The sequence below is a fragment of the Drosophila hydei genome, unplaced genomic scaffold (assembly GCF_003285905.1).
Source record: "Drosophila hydei strain 15085-1641.00,03,60 unplaced genomic scaffold, DhydRS2 tig00008134-arrow-pilon, whole genome shotgun sequence".
Taxonomy (NCBI): Eukaryota; Metazoa; Arthropoda; class Insecta; order Diptera; family Drosophilidae; genus Drosophila; species Drosophila hydei.
The window spans coordinates 1,609,556-1,624,838 of NW_022045843.1; the positions used below are offsets into that span (position 1 = coordinate 1,609,556).

At 42.2% G+C, this 15,283-nt stretch overlaps 5 protein-coding genes across 7 annotated transcripts; all 5 read left to right on the forward strand.

Moving 5' to 3' along the window:
- Window positions 1-20: 20 nt before the first annotated feature.
- LOC111595625 (ribonuclease H2 subunit B) lies at window positions 21-1,650 on the forward strand. The gene has a single exon (XM_023309435.2). It carries the CDS (start codon window positions 143-145, stop codon window positions 1,160-1,162), a length of 1,020 nt encoding a protein of 339 aa, XP_023165203.1. The 5' UTR covers window positions 21-142; the 3' UTR covers window positions 1,163-1,650.
- A 71-nt stretch (window positions 1,651-1,721) lies between these two features.
- Window positions 1,722-3,018, forward strand: LOC111595637 (WD repeat-containing protein 5). Its single transcript, XM_023309451.2, has one exon. It carries the CDS (start codon window positions 1,897-1,899, stop codon window positions 3,016-3,018), a length of 1,122 nt encoding a protein of 373 aa, XP_023165219.1. The 5' UTR covers window positions 1,722-1,896.
- A 260-nt stretch (window positions 3,019-3,278) lies between these two features.
- LOC111595618 (sodium-independent sulfate anion transporter) lies at window positions 3,279-6,974 on the forward strand. The gene is made up of 9 exons (XM_030225453.1): window positions 3,279-3,464; window positions 4,262-4,561; window positions 4,629-4,853; window positions 5,332-5,447; window positions 5,505-5,808; window positions 5,867-6,169; window positions 6,227-6,372; window positions 6,426-6,596; window positions 6,665-6,974. The coding sequence occupies exons 1-9, from the start codon at window positions 3,443-3,445 to the stop codon at window positions 6,890-6,892; spliced, it is 1,815 nt and encodes a 604-aa protein (XP_030081313.1). The 5' UTR covers window positions 3,279-3,442; the 3' UTR covers window positions 6,893-6,974.
- A 1,413-nt stretch (window positions 6,975-8,387) lies between these two features.
- On the forward strand, window positions 8,388-11,467 carry LOC111605355 (neurogenic differentiation factor 1). Of its 3 annotated transcripts, XM_023323832.2 has the most exons (3): window positions 8,388-8,628; window positions 8,693-9,033; window positions 10,951-11,467. In XM_023323832.2, exons 1-3 carry the CDS (start codon window positions 8,553-8,555, stop codon window positions 11,272-11,274), a joined length of 741 nt encoding a protein of 246 aa, XP_023179600.2. In that variant the 5' UTR covers window positions 8,388-8,552; the 3' UTR covers window positions 11,275-11,467. The 3 variants fall into 3 exon arrangements, 1 of the variants encoding a protein (XP_023179600.2); XR_002751797.2 differs by lacking the exons at window positions 8,388-8,628; window positions 8,693-9,033 and adding an exon at window positions 9,468-9,952 and having other exon boundaries at window positions 10,951-11,029; XR_002751798.2 differs by lacking the exons at window positions 8,388-8,628; window positions 8,693-9,033; window positions 10,951-11,467 and adding exons at window positions 9,468-9,952; window positions 10,014-10,154.
- A 472-nt stretch (window positions 11,468-11,939) lies between these two features.
- LOC111605353 (probable peroxisomal acyl-coenzyme A oxidase 1) lies at window positions 11,940-15,216 on the forward strand. Its single transcript, XM_023323830.2, has 8 exons — window positions 11,940-12,076; window positions 12,828-12,987; window positions 13,064-13,160; window positions 13,219-13,414; window positions 13,473-14,385; window positions 14,445-14,550; window positions 14,613-14,765; window positions 14,835-15,216. The coding sequence occupies exons 1-8, from the start codon at window positions 11,953-11,955 to the stop codon at window positions 15,093-15,095; spliced, it is 2,010 nt and encodes a 669-aa protein (XP_023179598.1). The 5' UTR covers window positions 11,940-11,952; the 3' UTR covers window positions 15,096-15,216.
- The last annotated feature ends 67 nt before the right edge of the window (window positions 15,217-15,283 follow it).

Consider the following 15,283-nt stretch of genomic DNA (forward strand, 5'->3'; position numbering starts at 1 on the left):
CTTATTTCTCATTGTAATATCGATAATACTGCTAATGTAACGAGATCTTTTTAGAAAGGTGGCAGCTCTAGTAACACGAGTGTAAGATATAAACATCAATAAAGGCGGGATCTCTTGCTTTTATGAATATATAGATTTTGATATGGTTAAAAGTGCAACACGATCCGCAAAACCCAAGGTTGACCCCGATGCGGCGCCACAGCAACAAAAAGTGTGTAGCATCAAGAAAGTGTTCTACATATCCGAAAAGTTACTCAACATAGAAGGCGATCAGCGAATGTGCCTGGAGCGATTCTATCATCCTGGCAAAGGGCAACCGGCCTTGTTTATAACGCAGGACCGGGAAGTAATGGAGGTGCTGGAGTACGCAGAGCCACGACGCAGCTGGTTACTAAATAATGAAGTCTGCTCCAATGGACGCACATACATGACGACGCCAATAGATCCAACGTTTCTTGCACTGTACCATCTCCGAAAACACTGCACCCAGCGTGCAATGTCGCTAGACAGCATTAGTGTAGACGAGGCTAATGGCAGCACAAATCGTCTTCTAACCAAATTCATAAACGCTGAGAGTCTGAAGTGCGTGGCCGATGTGAAGACCTCTGGTGAGCTAATCTTCTACAAATACAACAAAGATCGGACGTTAGCGTGGCTTGCTCTGAAGACACGACAAGTTGTGTCCGTGCTCAAGGCAAAGCAAGTGCACTGCGGACTGGGCGCCAAGTCGCAGAATTATGTGCGCAGCGAAAAGATTGTTGACGAGAATGATGTTAAGGAAACGGATTACATGCGCATGGCTTGTGACTACGTGGGTCGCTACTTGGATGCGGGCTTGCATGATGAATTAACGCGTTATCTGGAAATACCAAGCGAGATCCAGGCGCTAGTCGAGGAAAGTGCCACGGCAAAGAAGCGAAAATCTCAGCAAGGCCAAGCAACTGCGAATAGTAAGAAAATAAAACTCGCCAATGGTGAAGATGTTGGAACGCAGTTAAGGAATAGCAGCCTGCTGGACAGTGATGATAATAAGGAGAGTATCACTTCACCACCAATTACACCTGCACCGCTTAAGGAGCGCAGCCTGACGGCTAAGGAGAAGAGTCTGGCTAAAGGCGCCAAGGGTAGCAAAAGTATTGCATCCTTCTTCAAAGTCAAATAAGTATTTTAAGTATTTAAATTTAGTTATGAATAAGTTTATTTCAAAGCATTTGTTCAACATACCCCATCAACTTTTATTTATATAAACAAACGATTTTTTAGCAGTTCACTGACTTTCTGTCTGCAGCTTTGGCGCATAACTTCTTGTCAATTGACTTGTTTAATGTTTTTTTAACATGTCTGGCTCGGCACTACCAACAAATTGGGTAAACAAGACGCCTTAACTGTCACGGGCAACAAAATAATTACGATTGTTTACATAGCTCTGAATGTCTTTTATCGGGCGGGGCTTCTGAGAGTCAAGTAACTGGCAATGCGATACCCTTGAATTGGATCAAATCTCTGCTTCCCATGACATATATGAACTTAATTTGATTTTTAAGAACTTTCTGCTACACGCTCTTCAAGGAGCAGAGCCTTTAGAAGTGTTTAGTGTTGCCCTGCTGTCATATGAAATTTGATTACAAAGCGCTTCAATTGCAGCCCTGGATTCTGAATGAAGCAGAGCCTGCTTGTATTACAGATTACGTTTATCGTGTTCCCTGCCTGTTAAGTGTTGCCCTTTCATTATATGAAATTCACTGACAAAGTCCTAAGTGTTGCCCTTTCATAAATTTTAAAATTCAGTTACAAGGCAAAAGCATATCGGCGGAGCTTTTTATAAACTGAACAGTCGAACTGTGGTTCACAGTGTGCAAATTTGTATTTCAATTGTTGATATATATAGGGAGCATCATGTCGATTCCTGATGATGTTTTGAACATGGAGTTGGTTTATGCAGACCCTTCAGAATTGCCGAACACATTGTTCGGCGGGGCTGACTTGGCTAGTAGCAGTGTGGAGCAGCTTTTTAAGATGCCACTGCCATTTAAGGAGCCAAACATCGAGGAGAAAACTGTAGTCAACAACAAAATCGAGGGAGTGTCGCCGGGATATGAGCTGAAGTACACGTTCGAGGGACATCAGCGTCCGACTACCGCGGTTCGCTTTTGTCCTGGTGGTGAGTGGTTGATCAGTGCATCGACCGATGGATTACTCAATATGTGGGACATGGCCACGGCTCAGCTGCTCAAGACAATGACAAGCCATTCATTGGGCATCAATGACGTGGCCTGGGCGCCCGATGGCAAATTCTTGGTCAGCTGCAGCGATGACAAGACTGTCAAGATGTGGGATCCACTTACTGGCCAGTGCCAAAAGACAATGGTAGGCCACAATGGATATGTGTTTTCCTGCATCATCAATCCGCAGGCGAATCTGATCGCCTCGACCAGCTTCGATTGCACCGTACGACTGTGGGATGTGCGCAATGGCAAGGCACTGAATATGATACTCGCTCACATGGATCCCATTTCATCTGTGGACTTTAACCGTGATGGATCGCTCTTTGTGACCGGCAGCTTTGATGGACTTGTTCGCATTTGGGACACCATCAGCGGCCAAGTGCTGAAGACGCTCATCGACGAAGACAATTCGCCAGTGGGCTATGTGAAGTTTGCGCCGAACGGCAGGTATATACTCGCCGCCTATTTGAACAGCCAGATAAAGCTGTGGAACTTTCAGAAGCCGAAATGCTTACGCATCTACAAGGGTCACACGAATCTCAAGTATTGCATCTCCGTTAACTTTTCCGTTACGGCGGGCATGTGGATCGTGTCGGGCAGCGAGGATGATTCGTTGTACATCTGGAGTCTGCAGAGCAAGGAGCTCGCCCAGAAGCTGCATGCGCACACACATGAGGTCCTTTGCACCGATTGTCATCCAAAATTGAATCTGATCGCAACGGGCGCTCTCCAAAATTCGGACAATCTCAAGATCTGGCAGAGCAGCGAGACTGTAATCGAATTAAATAAATAAAATAATTTATATTTAATTAGAACTTAATTGCCATTTGTCTTTAAGCCAACTTTGAATTGGAATTCCCGTTATCAGCGAAGTCGTAATAATTGTAATTCGCTATAAAGCGATAAGATGATAATCAAATCGCAAATCATATATAGCTCATGAGTGTGCATGAGTGTGTGTATGCGAGTGTGTGTGTGTGGGTGTGTGTGTTTGCACACAGTCTGGGCCCAGTCGAGCCCGCGGGCAAGCGATTAGAGCGTCATTCAAGTCCGGAGCGTCGCACAGAGCGAACGTTCGCTTAACTTTGTAATTTAACGCGGAAATAAGCACCGAACCTGATACTAAAACTGAGAAATAAAAAATTAATTTATATATATATATAAAAGACGAGAAAAAATAATAATCTTATAAAAATCGTTGAGCTTGCAACGACGCTATGAGAGCTGGTGACAATGAAGGTAATGAATTTCATTTCAAATACGGGCAACAGGTGAGCAGGGAAATTGGAATTGGAATTGGAATTCCCCGCCTCATCTGATACTTGTTTTTGACTTCTTCACGGCTGGTTAGAAAGCGCGCGACAATCAATTGAAAATCTTTCGGCTGTAAATTGAACAACAAAAGGCGATCTCTCAATTGATCGCTGAGACAATAATGTGAGAAATTTCAATTTAAAAATAAAGCTCTTAATTACAAAAGACGAAATACGAAATTTCAATTTTCCGGATTCGGATTAGAGATGGCTTCAAAGAGCCTAAACTAGACTTAAAACAAACATTTTCTTTCTTTCTCTAATATATATCCGTTCAGTTCATATCAGACTAAAGGTTCTTGAATTCAATAGAAATGTATGCAAGATAGCTATATATAGATACTTGCTTATATAGCCGTTGTATTATATTGAAGTTCAATCGCAGCTTTATCTCGAAGTTTATGAGCGTGGAATTTCCGAAAAACTCATAATAATATATAATACTAATAATAGAAGTAACAACTAAAGCACTTTCTAATTCAAGTTTTAAAAGGTTTCGCCTGTTCATTCAGTTGGAGATAAGTATATACGTGACTTACTCAAAAAACAAGCTCGTTTATATGAAAATAAAAACACGCTTATCTCTGCTGTACTGGCGGCCTCCAATGTTGTCCGAGTCCGTTGCTACCAGGCCAGATTTTCAAATGGTTCGAATTTATGACTTAATAGTTGGGGGGCAGGTCGTAAACATGTTATAGTCACTAATGGATTTGTGACTCGTAGAGAATCTCTACCGCGAGCAGTTGCCGAACGTGGGCGCTCTTATCGGAGAGAGTGGACGAAAGTTGTGCCGGCCCTCGACCATTACCGGAAAATTCCCAATACTGCGCTGGCTGCCACATTACCGTTCGGCATATGTGGTGCAGGATTTCATAGCCGGCTTCACGGTCGGCTTGACAACCATACCTCAGGCCATCGCCTATGGCGTAGTGGCTGGACTGGAGCCGCAATATGGCCTCTACTCGGCATTCATGGGCTGCTTTACATACATTGTGTTCGGTTCCTGCAAGGATGTGACCATTGGTGAGTCTTTACTGCACCTGATCCGCATATAAATTGTAGACTTGGCTCATGAAGACATCGCTTACAGCCACGACGGCCATTATGGCTCTGATGGTCAATCAGTATGCCACGATTAGTCCGGATTATGCGGTGCTCGTTTGCTTCTTGGCGGGGTCGATTATTCTAGTGTTGGGCCTGCTAAATATGGGCGTGCTGGTGCGCTTCATATCGATTCCCGTTATAACTGGATTTACAATGGCCGCAGCCACCACCATTGGCAGTGCACAGATCAACAATCTCGTTGGCCTCAAGGGTAAGCTTTACATTTCACAATTCACAATTCTTATCGTCTAATCAGCTGAGAATTGTCGAATTTAAAGTGATTACTAGAATTATGGCAGCTCGTATATCTGCCAAAATATCAAGTGCCCAATATATTAGGTAGGGAATCATATAGCTAGTAAGACTCTTATATACAGCAATTAAAGGAGAGCTTCTAAGTGTATTGCATATGATAATTGCAATATTAAATAGCTGAGTTGCAGTCGAAAGCAGAGATAAGTAACGGAGACCAGGCAGTTCGTGAAGTACTTTTATAGCCCGCACTTCTTATCTATCCAAATTCAAATATCAACAGAATTGTTCAAGCATTCAAATGTGCACAAATTGCATTGAACTTTATAGTTATATTACGAAAGGAGATTCAAGTAGGAACAAGAACTCTATCATCTCATTAGACTAAGTCAAATATAGAAATGAAAGCAAATGTTTGAAAACTCCTTGCTTCACAGGTCCCTCGAATGATTTGCTGCCCTCGTGGAAGCATTTCTTTACGCATCTGTCCTCGATCAGACTCTGGGACGCATTGCTGGGCGCTGCAACTTTGGTCTTTCTGCTGCTCATGAAGGTAATTCTAATCTCTAAGGAGGCACTCATCTGCTAATCTATTTTTGCGCTTCTGCAGCAATTGACAAAGATCAAGTGGGGCAACAGGTTGGTCTGGAAGTATTTGTCTCTGTCGCGCAATGCATTGGCCGTCATATTTGGCACTTTCCTGGCCTACATACTCAGTCGAGATGGCAATCAGCCATTCCGGGTGACGGGCAATATCACAGCGGGAGTTCCACCATTTCGATTGCCGCCCTTCAGCACAACTGTCGATGGGGAGTACGTGTCCTTCGGAGATATGATAAGCACAGTGGGTGCATCCTTGGCATCTATTCCAATGATAGCCATACTCGAGATTGTGGCCATATCCAAGGCGTTCTGTAAGTAGTTACAAGGCATTTAATCTTGCCTGATTTTGAGTTTATGATATACTTTTAGCCAAGGGCAAAATTGTGGATGCCTCGCAGGAGATGATCGCCCTGGGCATGTGCAATATCATGGGTAGCTTTGTGCTCTCCATGCCTGTGACAGGTTCCTTTACCCGCACGGCCGTCAACAATGCCAGCGGGGTGAGAACCCCCCTAGGAGGCGCTGTGACGGGTACTCTTGTGCTATTGGCTCTCGCCTTTCTCACCCAAACATTTTACTTTATACCCAAAACGACGCTGGCAGCGCTCATCATAGCAGCTATGATATCTCTAGTAGAGCTGGAGAGAATTTCAGATATGTGGAGGTCAAAAAGTGAGTGGAGCAGGCCTATTCCAAGCACAGTATTGAATATATATATCCTTTTTATAGAACGCGATCTCTTTCCCTTTGTGGTGACAATCGTGACCTGCCTATTTTGGAGCTTGGAGTACGGCATAGTCTGTGGCATTCTGGCCAACCTCATCTATATACTCTACAGCAGTGCTCGACCGCAAGTGCACATAACGCTTGAGAAGGTAAGCAGCTTTCCAACAGTTGTCCATCAAATGTATTCTACTTCCCCCTCTAGATCAATGGCCATGAAGTTGCTCTGGTCGACGTCAAACAGAAACTGGACTATGCCTCGGCCGAGTACCTCAAGGAGAAAGTTGTGGCATTCATTAATGAGCAGGATTGTAAAATACATTTGGTGGTGATCAAGGGCCAGGAAATTAATTCCATAGATTACACAGTGGCTATGGTAAGCATAGATTGCCTTAAATGAACCAAGCCCAACTTCAAATCGAATTCTAATCATTTCTTATGTAGAACATAATATCACTCTGCGGCGATCTTAAGGCACTTAACTGTGAAATGATCTGCTGGAACTGGAACATTGGCTCTGCTGGCGTCGTGTGTCGCCTCCAAAGTGATATTCGTTCCATATTTAAGTTTGACTACGAGCTGGAAGAGCTGATCGCCTCTCACTTCAACACATCGAATACAGCATCCACTGTAACCATTGAGACCGCACAGGGCCAGGTTAATGAGGCGTAGAAGTACCCTTGGTCTACCCATTCAGGATCACAGTATTTTTTATATATGATTATTTATATGGAGCATGTACTTAGAAAAGTTTTAAAACACATTTTGAATACAAGACTTAAGTATTTTAATATAAAGTAAATGGGGAATGGGCATGGAAGTTGATGTCTAGCTAGTCTTGGCCCTGGCCCCTAATTCAATTGTCCAGTCTGACTATTCTATAGCCACTCTAAGGATACGGCGACAGCGTGTCTGCTGCATTCTCGTCTCATATTGTATTACGAGATGTTCGAGGAACCTCACACATTATGTCATAATAGTTGCATAACAAAATTAATTGAACTGTTAACCGCAGACATTCGGGCAGACAGTCTTTGTGCACTTCGATCTCCTTTCTCCGAACAATTGAGCCGAGTGCAACATAATTTATGACTTTCTCTGGGCACTTGAATGGGTCCGTCTGCACGCTCTTAGTGTGATGGAGAGTGAATGTAAGAGAAGAGGCTTCTACCTTTCACCAGTTGGGAAACTAGTTTCTAGGAAGAGTTTAGCTGGGTTTTAATTATGGGCTTTGGGGGTATCCAATTCAAAAGGCGCATTTTGACTATACTTTAGTGGTATTTTTTATATGTATTGAGTCCTTAATTTTCTAGTTTTATATTGGAGCGGCTGGAGGTCAGCTCGGAAGGTTAACCACATCTCATCTGCCAGCTGCGCACACTCCATGTGCTGCTCCACAGCCTGACATCCGCCAAACACTTAATCTAGACTTCCGCTATGGATCCTGATCCGGATCCATGATATCTGCTTTCTTGAACTATTCGATTTTTTGAGAATTCCTTCTCATTGGCCTCTATGCGTTAACACAGAAACTAAGCTCTTTACTAAAATTTCCCAAGTGGATTAAAGATTTCTATTAAGATTCAAATCATTTCTGGATTTCAAGCAAACTTTTTTATTTTTGATAAAATACTGAATTTCTTTAAAGTGGATCAATTTGATATTAATTTCTCATTATGTCAATGGCTCGTGGGCTGTCAGGGTCGTTCGTATCCAAATCAAACTCAGTGGATTAGGCAACGATATCAAATTTAGTTCCAGGTGGTTCCAGCTGCTGCTTCTAGCACGCTTTAGGCTCGCTTTTGGCATCCTTAAGATATTCGTAAGGAGCCACCAAACATAAGGTGTGCCCGATAAACACAAAGTGATTCAATTTGGATAGCGTAAACAAGGAAACGGCAGCAGCTACCAGCTGGACCAATCTCGTGTCGCCCTCAGCCACGCTGATAGCACAGATCACACCATGTGTTTACGGCTTCCACCAATTGTAGCAGCCGCAGTGAACTATTACGGAGCAGGGGCACGCCTACAAGTGCCAAAAATAGGCAATATGATGAGAGCAAGAGACAGCCAGAGATCGGAGAGAGTGAGAACGAGGAGAATCTGTATGTGTGTAAAAAGGAAGATCTTCCGAGCGCTATATTCAGATGTGTTTTATAAGTGCTGCGAGACGGTTCGAACTAAACGATCTGAAACAAGACGAGCTAGACAAATCAAACTCGGAAATATTGAAATAAGTGTTTAAGATAGTGAGTCTTAAGTTTATCTGAGTAAAAGTGTCATCAAAGTTGTGTGCGAAAATTTTGTGTTTTAATTGAAAAAAAATTATCTAATGCCACGCAAAAAGCGCGCTTCCAGCCCACTGGAATTGTACGATGAAGATTTCGATGAGGATGCCAGCTCACATAGTAAGCACAATTATGGCAATTATTCCACCTGGCTATGTTAACTTATCTTCAACAACTCCTTAAGGTTCCCAGCCGCCGGTGCAACGGAATGCGGCCAATGCCAGGGAGCGTATGCGCATGCGAGTGTTGTCGAGTGCGTATGGCCGCTTGAAGACCAAATTGCCTAACATTCCGCCGGACACAAAGCTCTCGAAATTGGACACATTGCGTTTGGCCACACTCTACATTAAGCAGCTAATTAATGCTGTCGAGACGGGCAGTGGCAGTCCGAATGCCAATCCAAATGCTGCCGCTGCCTCCTTAGCCGATGTGCTGGATACGCGAAATCTAGCGACAGATTGCGCCAGCTCAGCCGGCGGCACGGCGACCAATTTCAATTTTCACAATGCAGGACAACTCGGCATGGTAAGTGTCAACTGCAAACTCTGTAAACTTTCGACCTGTGACAGTGCTAGTGTCAGTTCCTGTGGTGCGTATAAGTGATGTCAGTGGCACCACTTAGTGTTGCATGCAATGGAATATACATATATACGGGTATATATTTATGGGATATATGTACTCTTATACACACATCTAGCTGCTGGTACTTGCAGCTGGACCGCGTCAATCCGTGACAGGTGTCAGCTCGCAGTTATGAAAGGCGGCGTTGATAGCCTCAAAATCCATTCAGTTTTTTGTCAGACGTGCGACAGATCGCAATTAACCCAATTAAAATATCATATCAAATGTTGTATAGAAATTTTGTAATGTGAAATCGAGGACCTGAAACGGTAATCCTTACTTTAGCTAAGGTAAAGTTGTACTATTATTCTAAAGAATTCTCATTTCGAAATATAAAATAAGTCGGAGTACTTTCTTCTATTCTTCTATATTTTGATTTCATTAAATTTTACAATATTCTTTTGACGGCTCTAAACTTGGCATAAACATCATCCAAAATCATATATTTATTTATGTTGGGCAACATCTGTTGCAGTACTTCTGTACCTTACGTAGGTGTAGAGCCCCCAACCGCCTTACCAATTTGAAGTACAACAACAGAAAACTCAAATCACATTTTGTGATTTCAGTTTGCGTCTGGCTTTCCTGTAATCAGATACTTTTGTGAATTTCAAAAATACTAAATATGAGTGACAGACTCACACGGAGACATCGACAGTTCGTGGCGAGCGACTCGAGAGGTGCGGCACAGGAGAGAAACATTGGTTATTTCTTCGCCAGTATTTCTTGTTATTTTTAAAGAGGCACGACTTTGAAGCCAAGCCAAAGTGAATGAATGACATGCAAGGGAAAACTGTCGTGTCTGCTCACTCTTAGCTAAACAGTACGTAGTATGTAATTAAAACAAATCAACATTTTATAGCCCACGAATGCTCGAATCACAGATATCCTATAATCAGCTCGAAAATATCGTCAGATGGAGCAAATTTTGGTGCAGATCTACATGAGATATGACTTTGCTAAATGCAGGCTCTATAACCCTTAGAATGTTCTACACATACATTCTCTAAGATCCCTGCATCAGCTAGACATTAACAGAAAATATTTATTTTAGAGTATTTCGAAGTCCTTACTCTGCATATTTTAATATAATATAATTATTATATTTAAAGTTTGCTGATCTAGATGGGTTTTGTTCTCTTCTAAAATTTGCCTAAATCATGGAATCTACCTATCTCTATTGAATTTATAAGCATTGGCCTATTTTATGGAATTACCCACAGAAATATATAAAAATTCTACCAATTAGCGTACAGGCAATTGTTTATTCATTCACTGAAGTTGAATGCGTGAAAATTGTTGAGCAAATATTATATTCGGGCGGCGTCTTGTGCCCATATGGTGGCAGTGTTTTGTTTGCATTTGACAGGATCGTAGCGCAGCTTCCTAAACAGCTACGTCACCCTAATTTAGCTCAGTCGCACGCGCCGCCTCTCTGTTGAGGGCTGGGAAATATAGAGAGCGAGAGAGGGAGAGATTGAGACATATAGGCAGAGCGAGCGATAGAGAGAGATAGCAAAGCAATGCATTACCCATTGGTTAACCCAGGCTGCCGATGAGTGTCTCTTGTCTTTGGTCTGTTTATATTTTTATAGATACGTTAATGACGATGTTATTGTTCAACTATGAAAACATTTCACTCAAAGAGCCACTAAAAACAATCAAAATTGTATAAACAAACAATGGCGCTGACGCTGTCGTCATATTGTTCCATTTATAGCTGTGTGCGGTTACCCTTTAACAACTCATTGTAGTTCAGACTTGAGATTACAGTTTCAAATATTAAAATTAACACCTCCCAATTATTTATCAATTTTTCAGAGCTGGCCGTTCGAGTTCCATCAACACTTGCAACATGGCCACAATCGAAATGGTAATTCCAACCCGACATTCAGCTCCACGCGCATGGATTGGCAGAGTTCACAGATGCAATCGTATTCAAAGACACCACGCAATGAGCCTCAGATGGCAGCTGATTCTAACTATGGTCAGCTTCACGATGGACATTGGTATCCCACGGAAATGGGTAGTTTGCAATTGGACCAGGCGCGCGGTATCAATGGCTGCTGTGCCTATGAATCTTCTGGTTTGGGACAACATCAACGTGGCATTACAATATCCAGCAGTCAGGCGAATAGCCTTTAGACTGACATAGGAGGCATTTACATTGATATTTGTTCTAACCGAAAATCGTATTAAAACCCGTGATTTTATTCTATTCTCTGTATGTATGTATGTTATGTAATTCACTAAGCCAAAGATTAGAATTATGTTCTAAGTTGTACAAATGTAGCTAATAAAATTTAAACAAAAGTAACAGAAAACTTAATTTACATTCAAATTTGTTAACTATCTGGCAACGCTGTTTGCACTGTCTATCAAGCTGCAGCCCTGGCAGACAGCTGATTGCAAACAAGCAAAAAACCCAACACAATAACAGTAACGGATTTATCAACAATAGATTAAAGGTATCCGTTCATCTGGCGCAACAACAAAAAGTTGATTAATGACAATTATCGTTAATAATCTTTCGCAGAAGTGGAAGCTAAAAATGACTACATACTTTCTGATTTCTCAAAGTGCACACGGTTAAAGTTCACTGAGACTAGTAGATAAGATTCGCTCGAACATCCGTATGCATAAACTGCTTTGAAAGGCTATACACATTGAGGTTGGTTCCACAATATATTTAGTTAGTACTCGCTCGTCGTGGAAGACAAACGTGAAAGTTTTCTTTGTGTGTAGCTACCAGAGAAAATTATTAAGAAAAAACTTGATTTGAACTCGTTTTTGTTGTGGTTGTTGTTGTCGCATATCAAGAAAATGCCTGAATTGGAAGTCAATCCAGATTTGCAAAAGGAGCGTAACACAGCAACCTTTGAACCGAAAGAGTTTTCAATTTTTTGGGCTGGTGGCGAGGAGAAATACAAAGAGAAGAAAGCCTTGGGTAAGTCGACTCGCGTTTATGTGTACTCAACATTTACGCTGTACGATTAACTGGTTTTTTCATAAGCTTGACTTAAAGAGCGAGGCTCTAGCGTACCCAAAGCCATTTCGCAATTAAGCTGCTGCAGTAGCATGACAAAGCAAATACTATGGGAGCTAACGACAATATGTTAAATACGCAATAAAGTTGTTGCATGATATTTGACTTTTGAACTTCGCTAATTGATGATCTATTTTTCTTGGCAACTTTTCTGGCAACCCTTGACCGGCCCTCTTGGCGTCTTTGTTGTGATCTGTATCTTCTCTTTTTTGTTCAATCAAAATTAATCAGCCGCAGTATTTAACCCCAACGATTTATGCAAATTTTACACGCAATAATCGTTACCTCATGTTAAATACAACAAAAAATTAGCGAGGTGAGCTGGACAATGTACACAAAGTCATTGAACTTTGCTCGAAGCTCAGCATCCAAAATTAAATTGTTTCCATATCATTATCGGCGAATTGTAGACTTTGAATGAACTTTTAAAGTACCATATATCAAATAACTGAACAGTAGTTAAGAATGTTATACGTCGTTGGTGTTTGTTCTAATGATAAGCTTTATCTAAGTAGTCTGATTTGGATTATTCGCTTGTAGCCATTAATAGAAAATCAGTAGGTCGCTTTATGGGTGATGGAATGAATGGTAGATAAGCTAACAAAATATTTATGAGTTAATTTTATCGACCTTCACGTACTATCGATTGCAGAGAAACTGTTTCTTGACGATCCTGCTTTGAAAGATGATCTGCCTACATCATATATGTCCCACAAGGAGCTCTATGAGGACAGCTTACGCAAGGCCTGTCTTATTGGCGAGAAGATACGCCAGCTGCGTGCTGATGGCGAGGATGGCGTAGATACATATACGTAAGTATTGAAATATTTATATTTGAAGAGCATTGATTTCATATATCTCATATCTATTTCATATCTATTTGAATAGTGCTGTGCTTGGCGGTTCATTGGGCGCTGCCTTGTTGAAGGAGGGCAATCCCATGTCCCTTCACTACGTCATGTTTGTGCCCACAATTATGGGTCAGGTGAGGATTAACTTTGTATTAATTATGAGGTGACTTAATCCTGAATTAATTGTTTCAGGGCACCATGGAACAGCAAGTAGAGTGGTTGCCCAAGGCGTGGGATTGTGAAATAATTGGAACCTATGCCCAAACAGAACTGGGACACGGCACCTTTCTGCGTGGATTGGAAACGCGTGCTGATTACGATGCCAGCACACAAGAGTTTGTGATCAATACGCCGACGATGACTGCCTACAAATGGTGGCCTGGTGGTTGTAAGTATCTAACAGATAAATAAACGATATCAAATGACTTCAACGTGAACATTCATAGTGGGTCACACGGCGAACTATGCTGTTGTCGTCGCACAGCTGTACACCAAAGGCGAGTTTCGTGGTCTGGCTCCTTTTATTGTGCAACTAAGAGACATGGATACTCATCGGCCCATGCCAGGAATTGATATTGGCGACATCGGCACAAAGCTGAGCATGAAGGGTGTCAACAATGGCTATCTGGGTTTGAAGAATGTGCGTGTTCCGCTGAATCATATGCTAATGAAGAACCAACAGGTGCTGCCCGATGGCACCTACGTGGCGCCCAAGAATAGTGTCCTCACCTATGGTACCATGATGTTTGTACGTTGTGTACTTATCAGAGACACTGCTCATAGCTTGTCTAAGGCGTCAACCATTGCGACACGTTATTCGGCAGTTCGACGACAAAGTCCCATTGATCCTAAGGAGCCAGAACCTCAGATTATGGACCATACAACACAGCAGCTGAAGGTATTCCCTCAGATATCTAAAGCCATTGTGTTTAAGATAGCGGGCGATGCTATTTGGAACATGTACAATGTGCTGTCCGGCGAAATTGAGCATGGCAACTTGAATCGCCTGCCAGAGATGCATGCTCTATCCTGTTGTTTGAAGGCCATTTGCAGCGCGGATGCATCAGCTGGTGTAGAGATATGTCGTCTCTCTTGCGGCGGTCATGGCTTTATGGATTGCTCAAATTTTCCTGCTATCTATGGCATGACCACAGCTGTGTGTACATACGAGGGCGAGAACACGGTAATGCTGCTTCAGACGGCACGATATCTGGTCAAGGTCTATGGTCAGGCCCTGGCCGGTGAACAACTGGTACCCACTGTTGCCTATATTAACGAGGCTATCAAGCTAAAAAAGTTTGTTAATTTCGATTGCTCGTTAGACTCAATTGTGAAGGCATTCCAATTCGTGGCGGCTAAGTAAGAACCTTTTTATATATGTAAATTTATATCGTATTTAATCAAAAAATTATATACAGCAAAACACGCATCGCCTATGAGCAGATCGAGCAGCGTCGCCGGCAAGGCAACAGCACGGAGGTGGCCGCCAACCTCAGCGGCACTTTCTTGACAAGCGCCGCAGACGTAAGCAGGAATAATAATCAGAATAAATTTTCTTTATACATTAATTGTATCTCGACTTTTAGCTGCACGGACGCGCATTCTTGGCCCAAACCGCGTACACAGAGCTAATGGCTATATCGAAACGAGTCTCGCCAGCACTTGCCGACGTGCTAAAGGTTGTGCTTGAGCTGTACCTAGTCGATGCATGTCTTAATCGTCTTGGAGACTTTTTACGGGTAAGTGACACTATCTTATCTAGTTAAGATATGTGATAAAGTGTTATTATTAACCACCGAAAATTATAGTTTATTGAGTTGACTGCTGAGGATGTTACCAAGTTGGAAGTGCGTTTGGAGAGCTGCCTGAAGCGTTTGCGCCCCAATGCTGTTGCTTTGGTCGACAGCTTTGATTTGCACGATCGCGTGTTGGATTCGGCATTGGGCGCATATGATGGCAAAGTGTATGATCACATCTTCGAATCGGTTAAGAAAAATCCGCTCAACAAGGAGCCGGTAAACGAATCGTTCCACAAATACTTGAAGCCCTTCATGAAGGCGAATCTGTAAGATTATGTTATGTATATATTTTTTCCTAGGGAGTATGTTGTTATTTTTCTATACTTGTTATGTCGTCGTATTTGCACATATTATTAAACCTTATTAGTAAATTTAATACTGTGTTTGATTAGTGTGATTGGACTCCTTATAGTTCATTCCGTCCCAAACTTTGTATAGTTCAAGTATAAGGTATTTTA